Consider the following 20,531-nt stretch of genomic DNA (forward strand, 5'->3'; position numbering starts at 1 on the left):
AAATCACGGCAGCAGAGCTCAGCTCCAAGGGTGGATTTTCATATCTAGAAGTGGTTTGTTGTTGTTTAATAGCCAAGAATCAAGAAACCACATTGACACAATGCACTGGTTTTATTAGAACTGAAATCCCCACGTTTCAAAAAATATAATTTACTCTGGAAGATGTAGTTTATCTTTCAGTCTCTAACTCACTGACTTGACACGAGGAAGATCCAGGAACTAACTTTTTTATTGCAGTTCAGTGCTTTTGCACACAGATTTATTTCATCCCACAGGTGTCGCACAAACAAAAAGCACGCTTACATATTTGCTACAAAAGAAAACAGGATTTTTTTTTACCTATCTCAGCTGTAAGAAATGATTTAGACACTGCTGCCATCCTCTGGCAGAAGACTACCTAAGGTGATTCTAGAAAGAATAAAGGTAAAGGGGCCCCTGACCATCAGGTCCAGTCGTGTCCAACTCTAGGGTTACGGCGCTCATCTCGCTCTATAAGCCGAGGGAGCTGGCGTTGTCCGCAGACACCTTCCGGGTCATGTGGCCAGCATGACAAAGCTGCTTCTGGCGAACCAGAGCAGCGCACGGAAATGCCGTTTACCTTTCCGCCGGAGCGGTCCCTATTTATCTACTTGTACTTTGGTGTGCTTTCGAACTGCTAGGTTGGCAGGAGCTGGGACCGAGCAATGGGAGCTCACCCTGTTGCAGGGATTCGAACCGCCGACCTTCTGATCAGCAAGCCCTAGGCTCTGTGGTTTAACCCATAGCACCACCGTATCTAAAAATCCATCCACTGTTAGGAGTGCTTCCACATCAAGTGTTCAATGTGGGATGGTAACATTTTCTTCACTCGCTTTTTATGCAGCATCCTTATGATATAATCATGGGACCAATATCCTGTGTTTTGCCTGTAGTCCTGTCTTTTCTCGGGACTGCTTTTGACTGAAAAGCAAACATATATTGGAATGCTGTTAGCAAGAATACAGGTAACTTGCAATTTACACACGCTTAACTTTGCACAATCAGCTTTACGCACTTGGTTAAAAAAAATAATTTAAAAAGGTGGTGGGCATCTGAGGGAATTTTTTTTGGCAATCTCACCTGCTGTTGAACCCAACGTGCTTTGACTATACTGTATGTGATTTTGGCTATAGCTGTTCTCCGTAGAACACAACCCCCGTGTAAGTTGAGAGTGGCCTGGGATGCCATGAAACATTTCCCAGCTTTTCTTTCTTGACACCTTCTGAACAAGAAAAACTCCTGACTCTTATCTTAAACACTAATGCTGTTACCAGCTACATAAAAGCAGCTCATGTTCCTACTAGATCCACTGAAATTAAAAGGCACGGCTAACTTCAGCCCCTTAATTTTAATGGGTCTATTCTGAGTACCACTCAGTTGTCTTTAGCAGAGCCTTTTCTATATACAGTCAGCAAGACCCAACTCTCCAAAAACCTGTGGCCCCAATTTATAATTTTACTCATGTCCAGAAGGAAAACTGATGAGGTATTTTGCAAAATGGGGAGCTTAATAGTGTGAGTCTGAGTATTCTAAAACACTAATGGGATATTATGCATAGATAGCATACAATGGGTCACACAATCACTGCATCCAATATATTATCTCAGTGGGGTGAGTTACAGTTACCAATTATATACCAAATGCAGATCTCCCACCCACAATAAATGATATGTAAAACTAAGAAGAACATTTTAACTTTATTATTATTTCACTGATTCTTAAAAGTTAAAGCAAGACACTGAGCTTAAGTCACCACGATTCTTTGGCCAATGCAGGTACTATTGATCAGGCTTATATAAAGCAATTCTTTAAAAAGTTTGTAGCAAAGTAATTGATGAGTCATAATCAAATCTGTTTGTCTGAAGAAGTGAGACCCGGAGTGGCCTCTGAGGTTACAAGCAATTCTTCTGTGCTAGTTGTGTAGGGAGATAGCAATGGCACAACGGTATACATCTCCCTCTCCAATGTTGTGTCTTCCTCCAGGGATTGCATGATTTCATTTTTACCTAATAATAAATCCATTTAAAATGAAAACTTTTCCTACAGACATCTCTATGCTTTTTCATCTTCTGAAACGTCAATATGTTTATAGAACTTCCAGGCCTTCAAATTGCAGCATTTGAGGATTGTTCCTAGCTGTTTCCCAGGCCCCACTTCATAAGTATAAGGAAATCCTACTCCTTTTTTCCTTTCGTAGATGGCATGCATCGTCTGCTCCCATTTCACTGGAGAAACCAATTGCTTCACTAACAAGCGCCGGATCTGTTTCGGTTCAGTGTATCTCCGGTGTTCCACATTTGAATAGACAGGGATGAGAGGCTTCTGAATATTAACTGAGTTGAGGGCTTCAGACAAAGGTCCCACTGCTGGTTCCATAAGTTGCGTATGAAAAGCACCACTGACTGGCAGCATTTTCACTCTTGCAAATGAGTATTTTTTCGAATTTTGCTGCAAAAACTCCAAAGCCTGAAATAAAAACGAAACAGAACACTGAACCACAAAAACAGTTACTGCCTTCAATCTAGAACTGCTGTTAATGTCATTTGGCTCTTATGAAAACCCTGTAAATTCATTGTGGCCTACAAGTCAGAGGACACAGGTCTCCAAGAGGAAGAAAATAAAGGACATAAAAAGCATACAACAGAGACTTAAAACTTCATAGGGAAAAGTAAAGTACTGGCTTAGACTTTGCTACCCAAAAGTTGGCAGGTGGCTTTTATAGCTGAACTGCATTTGTAGCGCTTCCATTTTTGTTTTATATCAAGGGTAGCCGATGTGGTGCTCTCCATATGTTGTTGGAATACATCTCTGACTATTGGCCATGCTGCCTGGGGCTGAGGAGAGCTTTGTTCAAAACATTTGGAGAGCACTAGGTTGCTACATGTGCTTTACATCGTCATTGCATGTCAGTTAGATCCAGCAGCCAGGTGACAGGCTGCAATTCTAATCCCAATTACAAGCGGCTGCCTTTGAATATTGTTCAGAAACTGTAGCTGCACAGCTGTTGGCCAGGGTTAGCAGAACAGCATGCATTGGGAGTATTAAGGAGCTCCACCAGTCAGTGCCTATGTTCAATCCAAGGTACTGATGCTTAATTTTAAAGCTAGAAAAACTTGCAGTCGGGTAAACCAGGGAGCCCCTTTCACTATGAGGTCATCTGGCCCTGATATCTCTGTCTGAGGAGGGCAGCCCTTTTCCCATTGCAAAAGCGCTTGTCTGTAAGACCTGTTTGGCTAAATCTACCTTTAGAAATCAGTGAAAATCTTTTCATTGCTCCTTTCAAACATTAACTTATTTTTAATGCTGTTCTTCTGTTCTCATTACTATTGTTCTTATTATTGTGAAATGGTTTTTAATGTGTTTATTATTATTATTTTACATGTACTTTGCATGTAAAAAAAAGCAGGATAAAAATACAATTCATATAACAAGCAAGCAAACTTCTCCCCCCCCCAAAAAAATACAGAATATGACTAAGTACTACTGTTCTCTTGGCTGTCAGCAATGCTACTGAAAACCCCACAAATTTCAAGATATTCAGAACCATTATTTTGAAATAATACCTGCAAATGTCCTCCAATGACTCTGCTGTCTGGAAACAAGTAGTTTGAAACTTCACATACAGGATTTTCAATGCCCAATGACTTGCAATATTCACGAGCTTCCAAGCAAGCAGTGACATAATTTGAATTATGCCGGCCAATAACAGATAACATTCCACTTGGGACAGCTTCCGATGCCTCCTGCATGGCTTCAGCACGCACCTTCACTGCATATAAGGCTAAAGAAAAGAAAGAAACTCTAAGAGGACTTGACTTCAGCATAAGATAAATGGAAGCTACAAAGAAAAATGGCTGCGACTTTACAAACTTAAATGCATGTTTCCATGTACCGGTAACTATTAAACAGGTGAAAACTATGAAATGTTCAATTACACAATATTGTATTCTGTGATGTAGAGTAGCAGCTTGCAATCTTTTTACTTCTGGGGAACCCTTTCCGATCGAACTGATCACCACAGTACTTGCATGTGGTGCAGAAGATTCTGGGACCCAAATGTATTTTTTTATGCTTTCACTGGTTAACATGGATAGGCTGCATTCACATAACATGCCAAGCCATGCCTAAGGAAATTTAGTCATTTGGACATCACACCAAACTATCATTGAGCATGGCATAAACAAGTCTAGCCTTCTCCTAGGCTTGTAGAGTCCCACAGCTGAGAAGAGTACTGAAGTGTTCACTTCTGCTTTTATTTAAATTTTGCTTCCCATGTCAACAGAGCTAGGACCTGTGGTTAACACTAATGATGGTTACTTTCAACAAGCCGGCTTCTGAAATTATGGCTTGAAGCTGGTTGGTTTGAAACTAACCATAGTTAGTGAACGCTAACCAAAGTTTCTCTCTCCAGGATAACACAACAAAAAGCAATATTTCTCAACTGTGTGGGAGGTGAGAAAGGGGAGGCACAGAAGGCAGAGAAGCTGGGCTCGTGCACGCTATATTGAAACATAGTTCAGTGTGATGTCCAATGTAGCCTATGCTCTTGCACATCTGAATTAACAAAGGGAGGAGCCCAGCCAAAGAGCCTTGGCGTGTGAATCCCCCCCCCCCCCCCGCAACACTGGCCAGGCAGCCATTCAGCAAGCGGGCTGGAGATGCAGCAGAGGCTGGGCTCCAGGGCCCAGAGACCCCCAGCAGCAGGCAGGGCAGGATGGGGATCCCGGGGGGGGGGGTGCCTGGTTTGTGTCCCCCAACTTGTGCACCCGGGGCTACGGCCCCCCTGCCCCCCTTGCTATGCCCCCCAGCCAGAGCTACATGCTATCCTTTCATTGAAAAGATGTTAGATAAAGGATAAACATTTAATATGAGAGCACAAGGCTACTTTCTTGATACCTTCTGCATAGTCCATGGCTCCTGCAAAAACAAGGGCTGCATATTCTCCAATGCTGAATCCAGCAGCTACCACACAGTTCTCCACTACCTGTAGAAATTTAAAAATTCTTCAGTAAGTAACAAGTGGAAGTGATCCAGAAAAACCCTACGCAGTTCACAAAGCGTGAGAAACGCAGGAACGGCACCCCATCCCCTTGTGCACTGTCAATTGTGGTGCAGCCTCCATTGGCACAGAGAAAGTGGGCAGAGGAACATTCCCCCCCCCCCTCTCCTAACATTAAACTCTAGAAAAAGCATCCCAGGAAGCTGAATGTTAGGGCACTCCCTCCCACAGGTGAGGGCCTTTAAAAGAGGATTAGACAAAAGCATGGCAGTAGAGGGCAACCAATGGCTACCACAGCCAGAGCTTCTGAATGCCAGTTGCTGGAAGCCCTTGGTGGTGGGAGATGCTCCTGTTCTCCCCCCTGCCTTCCCACCCCAGCGGGCGCCTGCTTGGCCCTCTCTGCCCCTTTCTAGGGGAGGCGGCGGGCTCTCCTTCCGCCTGCCGCGGCTGCTCTAGCTGATTCTGCTGCCTGGCAGGGGGCTGGACTAGATGACCCCGGGGGTCCCCCTTCCTAAGGCCGTGGGAGCGTGGGCGCCCTGCCGGCATCCTCACCCTGGGCTGCTCCTGGTGGAGCTTCTCCACGGCGGCCAGGGAGCTGACGAAGACGGCGGGCTGGCTGTGCACGGTGCGCTGCAGCTCGGCGCCGGGCCCTTCGCAGCAGAGGCCGAGCAGGTCGTAGCCCAGGACGCCCTCGGCCACGCGGTACAGCTCCCGCACGTTCGGGTAGCGCAGGAGGCCGCGGCCCATCCCCACGAACTGGCTGCCTTGGCCGGGGAAGAGCAGCACCGAAGCATCCTCGGGAGCCCGGCGCGCCTTCCCGCCAGGCCCCGACCTCGTCGCCTCCTCCTCCACCGCCTCCCCCGCCGCGTCCCGCAACAGGTCCGCCGCGCTCGCCGCCTCCTCCGCGCCAGGAGGCCTCGGGGCTCCGCCTCGGCTGAGCCATCGCCGCGCGGAGAGCAGCAGGGCCGGGAAGGGGAGAGCGCGGCCTGCGGAGAGGCCCGACAGCATCAGGCGCGGCGCGGCGGAGGTCACCATGGCAACGGGAGCCTCGTCTCGCGTGCGGCGTCGGAAAGTGAAAAATGCAAGGCCTGGTCCGTTAGCAAAAAGCTTCCCCCGCCGCGGACGGGAAACCCGAACCGTAGAAAAGAGGGTTCCACCGCACCCAAGGTCCCCCCTCTCTCTGACTGAGTAATGCTTACACGTGGATGTTAGCAGCATATACAGAGGCACAAATCCAGATACGTATCTACCACTAAAATGCAGAGGCACAAATTCAGTGGCACGTCTGACTCTGAGGAGTAGATATGTGCCAGGTTGCTGCGTGTACGCGTGCGTACTGTGAGTCACAGAATTAAAGAGACAGAATTAAAGAGTTTTCTAGATATATGTTTAAAGTGTGAAGATGTAAAGGGAGATAGTCTCCAATCTGATACTCTTTAAGGTTCCACAACTTTTTTTCTTTTGTGCAACATAGACATTTCTAATCCCCATAGACATTCTGGTGACTTTGATGTGCGCATTTATTAACCTCTTGTTGTAGTTTAGTCGTGTCTGACTCTTCGTGACCGTATGGACCAGGCACTCCTGTCTTCTATTATCCTCTAAGTTCTCTTAAATTTCCCATCTAATAATGCAATTAGATATACACCTCTGCTCAGAAGTTAAGGCCTGATGAGCTCAGTCGGTGTGTTGAAGTTACCTTTAACTTAAACTGTTGACAAAAAAATAAAAAATAACGGCAACTATAAAACAGTAAAGGTTGTGTTTTTCTTTCATGACCATAATGGTAAAGGCAAAGGACGCCTGGCAGTTAAGCCCAGTCGCAGACGACTCCGGGGTTGCGGTGCTCATCTCGCTTTAATGGCCGAGGAAGCCGGCGTTGGTTTGCAGACAGAGTCAGAGAGAGAAGGGAAAAGTCCGTTTCCGGCAAAGGACCAGGTTTTGAAGCAGTGGTTCTCCAAGGGTGTTGCAGGAGAGAATGGCAAGTTTGGCAGGAAGATTCAAGTACAATCAAATAAACATCTTAGACGTTTTAGCAAGTTTATCAGCTCCATCTGGTACGCAGGCTGAGACCCTACCTGCTCGCGGACTGTCTCGCCAGAGTGGTGCATGCTCTAGTTATCTCTCGCTTGGACTACTGCAATGCGCTCTACGTGGGGCTACCTTTGAAGGTGACCCAGAAACTACAACTAATCCAGAATGCGGCAGCTAGACTGGTGACTGGGAGCGGCCGCCGAGACCACATAACACCGTCCCTGAAAGACCTACATTGGCTCCCAGTACGTTTCTGAGCACAATTCAAAGTGTTGGTGCTGACCTTTAAAGCCCTAAACGGCCTCGGTCCAGTATACCTGAAGGAGCGTCTCCACCCCCATCGTTCTGCCCGGACACTGAGGTCCAGCGCCGAGGGCCTTCTGGCGGTTCCCTCATTGCGAGAAGCCAAGTTGCATGGAACTAGGCAGAGGGCCTTCTCGGTAGTGGCACCCACCCTGTGGAACGCCCTCCCACCAGAGGTCAAAGAGAACAATTACCAGACCTTTAGAAGGCATCTCAAGGCAGCCCTGTTTAGGGAAGCTTTTAATGTTTGATGGATTTCTGTATTTTAATATTTTGTTGGAAGCCGCCCAGAGTGGCTGGGGGAACCCAGCCAGATGGGCGGGGTATAAATAATAATAATAATAATAATAGTAATAATAATAGTAATAACCGTATTATTATCATCTTGTATACTATGCCATAAAAATATTTTTTTATGAACACACACAACCAGAAACCGTATCCACGCCTCTTTTTAAAAGCATTGGCTATTGTACAGTTCGTGACACATAGTTGCGAGCAGGGATTTTCAACTCCGACAAATATGAAAGATCTGAAGAGAAAAAGGAAATGAGACTCTGTCTCAAAGCAGACCTAATGAGATGACCCGGCAAAAGCAAACTCGCACCTCTCACTGAAGTTTGCAGACATACTTAAGGGCACCTGTGTAAGAGGCTCGTGCATAATTACATTCTGCTGCGGTTAATTCCTGTTCTTATGCAGCTGCATTGTGTTATATTTTCTGGATGCCCCGTGGTCCCATGATGAAATGGTTGCGTTCTGCGTTATAACTTAGGCCCTGCTTTTTCTCTGCTTCCCAAAGCATTTCCAAAGCGCCTCTTCCTTGCTCTCCACGGCTTCGAGATGGGCGCGCCCCTTGCTCCCTTCCCCGCCTCCCGCCCGCCCAGTGGGCCTCCCTCGCTTCCTTTCCCACAACCCTTTCGCTTTCTCCGAGCAGCGAGGTCAGCGGAGGAAGCAGCAGCAGCAGCAGCAGCAGACACAGGTACGGGATCTAACGCCTTTGAAAGCAGGTGCGCACTGAGGACTAGGAGCGTGGGCAGCTTCCTAGGAACTGTAGAGCAGGAAGGGACCCCGGTCATCTAGTCCAACCCCCTGCAATGCACGAACCTGCCACGTGGGGTTCGAACCCGCGACCTTGAGATTTAAGAGTTTCAAGGTCTCCTGACTGAGCTGTCCTGAACCTCTGCTTAAAAACCTACAGGATCATAGAAAAGGGAAGGGAAGGGAGTCCATATAAAGGCACAGGCATGAGGAGGTTGTGCTTAACTTTGGAAGGGCGTTATCCACAGCTTGCGAGGAAGGCAGGGGCTCCGCCGAGTCGGCCGCGTATATCCCCGATGGTCTTCCTGTTGCCGGAGATATTGTTACCTGGGTGCCCTGAGCCGGCACCTGCTCGCTAACATGGTAACTGCTGAAAGGGCGGCGTGAAATCCTCCTGGCAGCGCATCTCCAGCAGCCCATAATGGCGATCCCCACCTCTGGCAGGCGAGCAAGTTTGTAGAGGAGCAAGTCTTGCTGCAGAGGATGGGTTGGGGTGCTACCCTGGCTCCCCCCCTTCCATGCTTCTCATAAAGAGTAGGAGATCCTCTAACACCTCTGTATTAAATAAATCTCTTCCATCCCCTCCTGGAGACTTGGAACCATAATACAGTACATACCGGTACAACAATTTGCCCAATGCCTTGATAAACCACAGCAACTGAATAAAGAACTGTATAACTTGTTCAGAATTTTTTTGGGGTGGGGGGATGGGGGCAGTTACAGCAAAACAGCCCCCATCACCAGCCACTTCACCCAAAACTAACTGCCTAGCACCCACAATTTAAATGGGCTTCTATGGTCATTGGGGTTGAATCAATTGCATATTAGGGCTGTTTGGTGATGTGTGCCTTTTCTTGAAAAGTTAACCTTGCTTTGGATTCTTCTACAATTCCACATTGGCTCAGAGCATTCAACAGGAGAGAAGCAACTTTATAAGTCTGCCTCTGTTGCTGCCTTTTTAATGCCAGGGCTCTAGAGGCTTTCGTAGGTCTTCTTCTTCTTCTTTGGCGATCACTCGTAGCCGAGTAAGATTGTCTTCCATAAACACGGTTTTAACAATGAGTCCGTAAGTGACTGGAGGCCAATGTCTCCACAGTGGGGACATTGGTTTCCAGGCAGGAGTTGATGACGGTGTGGATTTGCCAAGTGTGCCTTCCTCTTAGCATGTTTCTCCCTTTTGTCCTGAGTTTGAGCGTCTTCAAAGTTCATGAGGGTGAAGTTTTCACTTCCTTCAGGTCTGTTGTTGTTGATGATTGAATTTATATACCACCCTATATCCAGAGGTCTCAGGGCAGTTCCCAGAGTCTCAGTGACCTTCTTATCACAGCATGCTGGTGGGGGGGGCACTTCACTTCCTAATTTCTGGCCTGCCAAGTGGCTGTTAAAGACACATTCTTCTTGGGTGGATTCTTATTCCAAAATGAATTTCCCAGCCTGCGTATCCTGAGCTTTTGACTTTCTTTGCTCCTGGATTGGTTAAAAGGTAAAGGTAAAGGGACCCGTGACCATTAGGTCCAGTCATGGATGACTCTTGGGTTGCGGCGCTCATCTCGTGTTATTGGCCGAGGGAGCTGGTGTATAGCTTCCAGGTCATGTGGCCAGCATGACAAAGCCGCTTCTGGCGAACCAGAGCAGCACACGGAAACGCCGTTTACCTTCCCGCTGTAGCGCTTCCTATTTATCTACTTGCACTTTGAGGTGCTTTCGAACTGCTAGGTTGGCAGGAGCTGGGACCGAGCAACGGGAGCTCACCCCGTCACAGGGATTCAAACCGCTGACCTTCTGATCAGCAAGCCCTAGGCTCTGTGGTTTAACCCACAGCGCCACCTGGGTCCCTTAAGCATAGCAATTAACCTCTACTATGTCCAGTGAGTGATGCCTGTCCAAATTAAGCAGATTTACTGAAATAAATGGGCTTGTGTTGCTTGTCAATTGATGTCAGCCAGTCCACTCTGCAAATGAGCAACTTTGGGTGTGGTACTGTTACTTGGGGTGGGGGCAGCAGAAGCGCCTTTTTTATTATACCAAATTTAATCCCTAGCCCCACTTGAACTAGCTATTACAAAACATAGTGAATGTGTAAAATGGCTGCAATTCAGCCGCAACCATTACATGGAGAGATTGCAAGAAAAGGGTGGGAAGTTTAGCAAACATTATGAAACAAGTCTGATTTCACAGGACAGCTTGATATACGTTTAATTGATCACGTCTCTTACTTTTGAAGCCACCTTTTTCTTGTTAGGCTTGTTGTAGAAGCAGTGTAATAACTTACACAACCTCTGCCCTATGTTACCAAATGTATTATGTAGAGAGTTCAAATTACACTGAAGAGAGTTTTCCTTTAGCACATTTGCCTCCAGTAGGGAATTAATTCTCATTCCTGTGATTGGCAGAGTCAATCTCTTTAGAAAACAACAACCCTGGCCCTGATGTTCCTGTGCCTTTCATAGTGAACCTGGATACTGTATATAGAGAAATGAAACAATCAACATTTTTCCTGGCATGGAGATAACATTTACCTTTTGCATGTTGGTCTGCTGCTGATGTTGTAATTAAAAAATCCTAATTATTTGCATAAACATTTTATTGACTATGGCACGAAGGATAACCTAGTGAGATACAGTGGAATCCTTACCATGTCAACTCAGAAGTACGTCCCATTGAATTCAATGGGGCTTCCTTCCAAGCAAGTGTGGTGTAGTGGTTAAGAGCGGTAGACTTGTAATCTGGGGAACTGGGTTCGCGTCTCCGCTCCTCCACATGCAGCTGCCGGGTGACCTTGGGCTAGTCACACTTCTCTGAAGTCTCCCAGCCCCACCCACCTCAAAGAGTGTCTGTTGTGGGGGAGGAGGGGAAAGGAGAATGTTAGCCGCTTTGAGACTCCTTCGGATAGTGATAAAGCGGGATATCAAATCCAAACTCTTCTAGGATTGCTACCATAGAGCATGCCCAGAAATTCAGGTTCATCAAACAGGCAGGTAGAGTATATGTGAACTCTGAGCTCTTTTTACCATGCTGCACACAAAAAGAACCTTTTCTAAGTATGTTAAGCAACAGTTAGAACAATTAATTGAAACAAGTTATACAGGTTTCTGTAACACCTTCCCGTGTCTGATGCTGTTTATAAGGCTTGGCCTCCCTGGTTCTGCAGCCTGCTTCCATCGCCGTATTTTCTGTAATACCTTTCTCCTGGGAAAGTTGCAACCTTCATCCTCTACTTTCCACCTAAATCGAATTGAATCCCATTTGCACTTTGAAAAATGCTGAATTGCACATGCACACACACGGATTGGGTAACCACAGACAGCTCAAGGGGAGAGTAATAGTCCTGCTCTCTTCTGCAACACCTGGAATTCTGTGTCCAGTTCATGGATGCTTTAGTTGAGATTCCTGCATTGCAGGGGGTTGGACTAGATGACCCTAGAGGTGCCTTCCAACTCTAAGATTCTATGTTTGGATGAGAGCTCACCAATCAAACTACAGAGTTTTTTGGTGGAACTGAAAACACGCAGCACTGTTCAACAGAATCAGTTCCCCACCTTCAGTCTTTGGGAAACCAGTTGAGGTGGCCAGTTTGTTGCTGCAGCAGGGCACCAACCCTTCCTTGCTGTCGAACCCTCAGCCTCGGGCACACAAAGGCATATAGGCCCAACTATCACCTTTTTCTGCACTGCTGATATCTTGTTGGTATTTGTGAAACTGCACTTTGCAAAGTCAACTCTCACCCAGTTTGCATATTTGTTTCAGAAATGGACGTGCTACCCTCATGGGCTCCAGCTGTTGCCTTCACACTCTTGCCAAATGCCGGAAGCCTTTGGGGAGCCAGGATTGTCAAGAAAGAACTGCCTACATGGTATGAATCACTGGAGAAGCCATCTTGGCGTCCCCCCAACTGGGTCTTCCCCCCTGTCTGGGGAGCTTTATATTCGTCAATGGGGTATGTAGTCTTATATTTACAATATAGTTGTTTAGGGCCTTTAAAAATATGTACACTAAGAAATCTGAACTTGCCTAAGTAAATCCCATCAAGCTCTCTTCTGGTTTTGGATATCTGAAGGGATTATGCCCATATTTTACCCTATGGGCTAGAAAACTTGCTTATAAAAAAATGAAAGTAGAGATTCTTAGGAACATGAAGTTTGAGAATTTCCATGCTCCTGAAGATTGTGGCAAAAGCTCATTTCCAGGTTTTTTTTTAGCACTTGCAGAGAGATGTAAAGTTTTGATGTCTGCAATCTAGAACAGGGGTAGGCAACCTAAGGCCCGTGGGCCGGATGCGGCCCAATCCCCTTCTCAATCCGGTCCACGGATGGTCCGGGAATCAGCGTGTTCTTACATGAGTAGAATGTGTCCTTTTATTTAAAATGCATCTCTGGGTTATTTGTGGGGCATAGGAATTCGTTCATTTCCTCCCTCCCCAAAAAAATATAGTCCAGCCCACCACATGGTCTGAGGGACGGTGGACCGGCCCACGGCTGCAAAAGGTTGCTGACCCCTGATCTAGAACCTAAGGGCACAGGCTGGGGTATGTATCACTTGGTACTATGCCTATAAATATACGTATGGTACCTATAAATAACAGTGGGGCATTTCATTAGTGTTATGATTTAGCAAGCACATTTGCTAGTACAGATGCTGGGGTAGGTGCAGTAGCCCTGTATGAAGCTGCCTTATGCCGAGTGAGGCCATTGCTCCAGGTGCATCAGTATTTGTGTTCACTGAGTACTTTCAAACAGGTCTTTTCCAGCAACACCTGGAAATGCCAGGGATCAAACCTGGGTCCTTTTGCATGCAAAACATGTGCTCTCCTGCTGACGGATGGGCCCTTCCTCCAATGCCACGTGACATTCATAAGATAACTTATGCTCCACCTTCTGTTTGCTTGCAAGAAACAGCTTCCTTCAGAGCTGCAGCCATAGTGTGGTTTGCAGGTGAGAACTTGCTTAGGGAATGGCTGTTAGGTAGCCCTGCCCCTTGGTATTTGCATACCCAAGCAATCACGATAACAATGTTATTTTTTGTGCCCTGCCCATCTGACTGGGTTGCCTATTAAAAGCAGGATTTGAAACCCTGCCACTGGGACCTAGCTAGCAGGACAAGGAAAGGATCCCGTCTGTTTGAACAGGTTGTTTCCACAAAGTGCTTTCCACATTGTCCAGTGCCACCTGGTGGAAGAGAACGCAAAAGCTAGTTTTCACAAGCTAAGATTACACATCTGCTTCTTCTTTGGTGATCACTCGTAGCCGGGTAAACATGGTTTTAACAGTGAGTCCGTAAGAGACTGTGGATTCTGGATCCACGTGTCCTTCCATGGTGGGGACATTGGTTTTCGGGCAGGAGTTGATCACTGTGTGGATTTGCCAAGCGTGCCTTCAACTCACAGAGTGTTTGTTGTGGGGGAGGAAGGGAAAGGAGAATGTTAGCCGCTTTGAGACTCCTTCGGGTAGTGATAAAGCGGGATATCAAATCCAAACTCCTACTCCTCCTCCTCCTCCTCCTCCTCTTGGCACGTTTCTCCCTTGTGTCCTGAGTTCGAGTGTCTTCAAAGCCCATGACACCTCTGGTAAAGGCTGTTCTCCAATTTGAGCGCTCGCAGGCCAGTGTTTCCCAATTGTTGTTGTTTATACTACGTTTTTAAAATTTTTGCCTTAAGACAGTCTTTAAACCTCTTTTGTTGACCACCAGCACTACACTTTCCATTTTTAAGATCAGAATAGAGTAGTTGCTTTGGAAGCCGATAATCAGGCATCTGCACAATATGACCATTCCACCTCATCTTTTAATGTTTTCACATTTATTTTCTACTTCTCACATATGCAATATATTCCACCCTTCCTCTAAGAAACTCGTTTTTATCCTTATCAGAGGAGTCCAGCAGCAAATGTCACTGAACAAGCTTAAGGGCAGAATAGGAATTTGAGCTTTGGTCTCCTGATTTATGCCAACTGTCCTCACACTCCAATAAGCAAGATCTCCTTGGTTGCGACACTCCCAGTAATGGAATTTCTATTCTCAAAAAGCCAGCCAGATGCCTGATGGTTCCTGTCTTTTAGGAGGCAGGTTTGGGTGAGAGGACATTTTGTTTAGAAAGGCCTTTGGGCAAAGGGCCAAAAGTTTAATAGTTGCATTTCATTTCAGTTAGTTTTAATCTACTTTTTAAGATTATAAATTGTTTTATTTCTGTTCTAATTCTTGTATCTATCAATTTGTTGAAATGTTCTAGAAAGGTAATAAGTTATAGTTAGTAATAATGGAAGTTGGGGAAACATACATAGATAATTGTGAAAAAACATGGTGACATTAACAATTGTGACAAGTATTCAACTCATTTTGTGGTGGGGTGGGTTATCGAGGATTATTGTTAACAGGTTTGTAACATTTACTCATAATAGTTACAGTAACACTGTGCAATATATAGAGACATTTGTGGCTTTGTAGAGGATGAGAGACTTCAGTGTTCTCTATTGGCTCAGAAACCCTGGCAAGGTACTGTATGCAAGTATTAGTGTCTCATGACTTTTGCATTATTCTCAGTATGGAGTTTAGGATTTGTGTCCTCATGCACCCAGTCCATTTTCTTTCTTTCTTTCTTACTTACCAATCCTTTATTAGGCATTTTGCAAATAAACTCGGCTACCCCTACCGTTACCCTTTGGTCAACGTCAGATAGGCAGAATCCCACACTTTCACCTTGCTGGGGTTCCAGACCACCCAAAAGAGGGGACAGCACACATTGACTGAGCATATTGTACAATGGACAATGAAAGAGAATATGCTCTACAGTGTTCGGGACATTCAAGGAACATCTGCAGAATCTCGTTTCTAGGAATGTTTTGATATCTTCCCCTGACAAATGCTGAGGAAAAAACATTCAGACGGGCCAACATAAAAGCCCTACGTTGGGCTGGGATTATTAACATAGTGATGTAATTGGCTCCGCTATCTAGGATATTTAAATCATAGAATATAGGGGAGCAAATTTTGTTTACAGCTGCCACAATATTTTGTCTCTCAACATCCTTTAGTCTAGTTAGGATATTATGGGAAATGTATTGCTCGCTAGAATTGTACAAGGGCTCCAACTCGATGCCTATAGATTCAATCTTTTTTTCAAGGTACTGATACCATCTTGATTTATAGGAGTCCTTGAGCAAATCAGCGAGCAGACTTGATGGGGAGCAGCGAAAATGGCAGCGTAACCAGTATTTTATTGAGGTGGTCCAAGCCCAATATTCCATTGTGTGTATGCCTATTTCTGCACACATTGTTTCATATTTGATCACAGTTGGGAGTCCAAGAATACATCTCAGAAAGCTGGAGTGAATCTTTTTTAAATCACTGTTATATGCTTGGACCCATAGCGGGATTCCATAGAATATCTGGTATAGCACTTTTGTTTGAAATACAGTATCTGGTTGGCCACAGGAATAAATTTATTACCTTTCTGATAATAAAAATGGGCAACTGCTGATGAGGTACACTTTGCCTGTTTTATGGCATTTGTACAATGATTTGCCCACCCTAAACGGCTCTGGAATAAAATTCCCAGATACCTATAGATTTTCACTTGTTGGAGTTCTTGCCCTCTTATTTTCCATATCTCTAATTTCCAACCATTCAAGAAGACCAAATTTTTTGTCTTTTCATAATTTATAGTTTGTTAGATTCACAATAAAGGATCAGAGAAGATATAAGACGTTTCAGACCCAAGCTCATTAGTGATAGTAAGACAGCATCATCTGCGTATAATAAGAGAGGAACTGGTTTCTGATTAAGTTTGGGGGCATGTGATTCTATTTTTTGGAGGTGATCTGGCAAGTCTGTTAAAAATCAGCTAAATAGAAAGGGGGCAAGACTACACCCTTGTTTTACCCCTTTCGAGTTTGGAATATCTGATGAAAGGTGACCTTTGGTGTTAAGTTTGATTTGACAGGTATTGAAAGAGTATAGATTTTGTATTAGAATCAGTAAGCGCTGGTCAATTTTTAATTCAGCGAGTTTCCTCCACAGCTTTGGGCAGTCAATTGAGTCGAAGGCACCACGAAAGTCTACAAAAGCAGCATATATCTTAGATTGCCTTTGGGATCTGTATTTTTTGACCAAATGCATAAGTATAAGGCAGTGGTCTAAAGTAGAGCAGCCTTTAGAGAAACCTATTTGTTCTTTCCCTGGTAAATTTAGATTTTTCATCCAGGTAAGGAGTTTAGATAAAAGGTGCTTAGCGTAGATTTTCCCTATCACTGATAATAGGCTTATTTTTAAAGATTGGGATGATTATTGATCTTAACCATATCTCAGGTATTATCCCATATTTATCGATGAGAGTAAACAGTTGTGCTAAGGGTTCTGCCCACCAATCTATAAATGTCTTGAATAATTCTATCGGTAAACCTTCTGGCCTGGGAGATTTCCACGATTTGAAATTTTTAACTGTCTCTCTCAAATTTCCTCTTCTTCTACCCTTGGCCACTCCGGAAGTTTGTCGATTTTATTTTTAGTGGCCTCATTTCTTTTAAGTTCACTATGTAGATTGTTAAATACATATGTAAAGTATTGGGACCATTTGGATTCTGCAATTGGTGGAAGAGTTAGTTGATTTTTGGCTTTCAATCCTCCGTACACTAGGTTCCAAATGCTTTGTTATTTTTACTCTGAATTGAGTTGAATAGTTGTAACCATTTTTTTGTGGCATATTTTTGTTTCTTTTCAGCCAGAATGTAATGATATTTTCTTTTTTCATCTAAATAAGAGGGCTCTAATTTAGTGCGATTATTTTTAAATGTTTGGCGCAGTTTTCTTTTAAGCTGGAAACATTCACCATCAAACCAAGGGCTGGCGCTATGTTTAAGTACCCAAACTTTAGGTGGAGTATTAAGCTTTACGAACATTTGGAAAATTTCATTATAAATTTTCAAAATATCACTGTGGGAATTAGTGGTCTTTAAGTTTGATAATACTTGTTTTCTCTGGTTGGCTGTAAGTTTTTGCCCCACTGCTGCACTCATTTCCTGGGACCATTTTAATTGGGTCATTTGTTTGTGTTGACAAAGTTCTATGATACTGTACTTGGTTATTTTGGTTTCATGCTTTAAGTTAATAGACAACAATAATGGCTGATGGCCGCTTTCAGTACACGTTCCAATTTTGAGGTCCATGATTGAATTTATAGTATTATAAGGGACAAAAATGTAATGGCTAACACTGCATCCTCAGGGGGGAGAAGTATGTAAACTCCCCGCTTCCAGGGCCGGCCCTAAGGCAAGGCTGGGTGATGCAAGGCGCCAGGGGGGCGCAGCGCCATGCACGGCAACGGGAGGGGGGGCGCCGGAGGGATAGTTCGCGCCACGGCGCCCTGCCCGCTTCTATCCCCTTTTGTTGAACCGTTCACAATCTGCAAATTAAAGTTGTTACATAATTCATGTAGGTGTAAGCCTTCGCTATTTACAACCCTATCTCTGGAGAATCGTCCTATTTTCAGGGCACGTGCGATATCATTGTCAGTATTCCCATTTAGTTTGCTACATAATTGTTCATTGTTGGTTCCCACTCTGGCATTAAAATCGCCTGCTATTATCAGTGAGGCATTTGGGCATTTATCGGCATTTTCTGACAAATGACATTTCCCATTCTTTCAGATATGGTTCTTACCTCGTGTGGAGGGAATTGGGAGGCTTCAACGAAAAATCCCTGGTTCCCCTTGGGCTGTACGCAGGAAACCTGGCATTAAATTGGTCCTGGGTCCCCATATTCTTCGGAAAGCACCAGACAGGCTGGGTAAGTGGGGCAATGCTGTGTGTCAGTCTTGTGACCTTGTGGCTTAGAGCAGTGGTTTGCCAGCTTTCTGCCTTAAGGGAATTCTTTCAGCAATAAATTACCTGCTGGGAAACTTGTGCGTGTTGTAGAGTTGTCAGAGGAATGCTTATTTGTTTTTAATTAATTTTAAAGCATTTTTAAAGTGCTTAATATTCATAAATTGCTAACCGGTATACAAAAATACAACCGAAAAGCAGCAATTATGCGGTCCAATTTTATGAGTCACGTGAAGTCTGGCCAGAAATCTGACTTTCAGAGACATCTGAAGATCCTTCATGTATGGCAGAGGGAACGAGATTCCACAATAAGGACTTGGGAATGTGAGCAATAATGAACACAGATCATGTCGGCAAGCCCAACCAAAATCCTTGGAGCTCTGGCTATTTGACTTTTTGCTTTACAAAAACCCTTGGATATTTGGGTATGTTGCTGTTAAAGGGGTCAAGTACTACACTGGGTAAATGCCATGTAATCAGCACAAAAACAAGGCAAAGGAGGGTGTGGCCAAATTGTAGCCCTCTCTGCTCTAGGATCATATGAAGAGCTCATTTTAATGCCATTCATTTCTTTTTCAGGGGCTGGTGACTTTATTGCTCACCACAGGAGCAGCAACAGCTACAACTACTGTCTGGTACCATGTCAACAAAACAGCAGCCTATTTGATGTACCCTTATTTAGCCTGGCTAACTTTTGCCTCTGTGCTGAACTATCGTATCTGGAAAGACAATCGCAATAAGAAACATCTGTAACTGTAATGCACATTTTTCCCGAGCTTTTTTTTTTTTAAAAAAGAAACATTTTCTAAGTTGGATTCCAGTTCCACCACCCCACTGCTTAAACCATTATGCTGTCTCAGGTTTATTGCTTAATAAATCTAATAAACTTCAGTAACGGACCCAGAAATTGTGATTACGAATGTATTTGTAGCCAGGTTGTCCTTATGTCCACATGTCCTTGATTTGGGATCTGCACTTGGCAAGGTTTGATTTAAAACTGACACACAAACGTACGCCCAATTGCTTGCTCATCACAAGAGTTTGCAGTCTGATTATGAGCTGTCTTCATTCAGAAAGTACCGTGTTTGAGGCGGCATGCACATTTGACCTGCAGGTGCAGCCGTCTGGTAGCCACATGCATTGGTGAATAGCGCTGTAGAAAAAGTCATGGAGTTCTTGAGCTTCAAGGGGTCTGGAAGTTCTTCCTGCTGAGATTTTCATAGAGAAACTAAAGACCTTTTCTTTAACTTACCTTTAATAGAAAAATATATTGTGTATTTGAGTCTCCCGGCCTACACAGGAAACCCTTTGGGCTTCCTAAGAGCTGGGTAGAAACTCTTGACGAGACTTGTTGATGCTATAAACAAAGCAGATACTGGCCAGCCAGACATGGGGAGTATGGATGTAAGAACAGCCTGGCTGCCAGATCAGGCCAATGGCTCATCTGGTCCAGCGTCCTGTTCTCAAGGTGGCCAACCAGATGCCTGTGGGAAGCCTGCAAGCAGGATCTGAGCACAGCAGCACTCTTCCCCTCCTGCAGTTTCTAGCAACTGGTATTCAGTAGTGAAGGAAGAACCTATCCATCGGGGATATGACGCGATCTAATGGCACCTTATCTGGCAAAGATATGCGCTGGCAGAATTCAGCATTTAAAAGCAGTGCTGTAACAACCAATCCCTTATATTCCCGTCTAATGCCTCTTCACGGTAAGTGCTAATGGCAGATGTGGCATTTTGCTCATTTTTAGGCATGGACAAACAAGACCAGAGCACAGCAATTTGCCAAGGGGCTGAGCTGAAAGGCAACCTGATTCTGGCCCCACATAAAACCAGCGAGACAAGACTCAGTTTCCAGGCAAAACTTTTTTTTACTTTGCTGCCGTACTGGAGACCCCACTGCAGGGAAGAAACACTGTATTACAGGGGGAACATTTTATCTGACTGGAGTTGTCCAGCTGGCAGAAGATGTGCTGTGTTAAGCAAGAGATGGAAGTCCGCTTGCTGCTTTAAAACACATGTACTCCTGTCAAAAGGTGAATTCTTTAAAAAAATATGTTTGAACCACCATCCCTGTTGTCAAAAGCCTGGGATATCGGGAACTATCCCCTGCCCCAGCAGTGCTGCAACTCAAATACATTAAGAGCTCATTAAAAGGGAGGGCAGTACAGTGGTACCTCTACTTACGAATAACTTTACTTACGAATAACTCTACTTATGAACGGAGCTCCGTCCGCCATCTTGGATGCGGTTTAGATAGGATTTTTCCTACTTACGAATTTTTAGATAGGGTTGCTTCGACTTACGAATTTTTTCTCCCAACGCATTCCT

At 44.8% G+C, this 20,531-nt stretch overlaps 2 protein-coding genes across 3 annotated transcripts; one reads left to right on the forward strand and one right to left on the reverse strand.

Annotated features, from left to right (window-relative positions):
• Positions 1–1,696: 1,696 nt before the first annotated feature.
• Positions 1,697–7,772, reverse strand: MCAT (malonyl-CoA-acyl carrier protein transacylase). The gene is made up of 4 exons (XM_035138478.3): positions 5,570–7,772; positions 4,915–5,002; positions 3,582–3,799; positions 1,697–2,484 (listed from the first exon to the last, which is right to left on the reverse strand). Exons 1-4 carry the CDS (start codon positions 6,233–6,235, stop codon positions 2,071–2,073), a joined length of 1,386 nt encoding a protein of 461 aa, XP_034994369.2. The 5' UTR covers positions 6,236–7,772; the 3' UTR covers positions 1,697–2,070.
• A 520-nt stretch (positions 7,773–8,292) lies between these two features.
• Positions 8,293–19,111, forward strand: TSPO (translocator protein). 2 transcript variants are annotated; one of them, XM_060275196.2, is made up of 4 exons: positions 8,293–8,364; positions 12,143–12,332; positions 18,031–18,169; positions 18,784–19,111. In XM_060275196.2, exons 2-4 carry the CDS (start codon positions 12,145–12,147, stop codon positions 18,955–18,957), a joined length of 501 nt encoding a protein of 166 aa, XP_060131179.2. In that variant the 5' UTR covers positions 8,293–8,364; positions 12,143–12,144; the 3' UTR covers positions 18,958–19,111. The 2 variants fall into 2 exon arrangements, with proteins under 2 accessions (XP_060131179.2, XP_034993737.3); XM_035137846.3 differs by having other exon boundaries at positions 8,293–8,336.
• The last annotated feature ends 1,420 nt before the right edge of the window (positions 19,112–20,531 follow it).

The sequence above is a fragment of the Zootoca vivipara genome, chromosome 5 (genome assembly GCF_965207765.1).
Source record: "Zootoca vivipara chromosome 5, rZooViv2.hap1.1, whole genome shotgun sequence".
Taxonomy (NCBI): domain Eukaryota; kingdom Metazoa; phylum Chordata; class Lepidosauria; order Squamata; family Lacertidae; genus Zootoca; species Zootoca vivipara.

What these genes read in the sequence shown, in the direction of transcription:
- MCAT (XM_035138478.3), bottom strand. Translation starts at nt 6,235, where the DNA reads ATGCTGCTAACATCCACGTGTAAGCATTACTCAGTCAGAGAGAGGGGG. An exon ending in AGCCATGGACTATGCAGAAG is followed by an intron (nt 3,800 to 4,914) that starts GTATCAAGAAAG and finishes TCTTTTCTTTAG; the next exon opens with CCTTATATGCAGTGAAGGTG. An exon ending in TCATTGGAGGACATTTGCAG is followed by an intron (nt 2,485 to 3,581) that starts GTATTATTTCAA and finishes TTTTTATTTCAG; the next exon opens with GCTTTGGAGTTTTTGCAGCA.
- TSPO (XM_060275196.2), top strand. Translation starts at nt 12,145, where the DNA reads ATGGACGTGCTACCCTCATGGGCTCCAGCTGTTGCCTTCACACTCTTG. An exon ending in GCTTTATATTCGTCAATGGG is followed by an intron (nt 12,333 to 18,030) that starts GTATGTAGTCTT and finishes CCATTCTTTCAG; the next exon opens with ATATGGTTCTTACCTCGTGT. An exon ending in GAAAGCACCAGACAGGCTGG is followed by an intron (nt 18,170 to 18,783) that starts GTAAGTGGGGCA and finishes TTTCTTTTTCAG; the next exon opens with GGGCTGGTGACTTTATTGCT.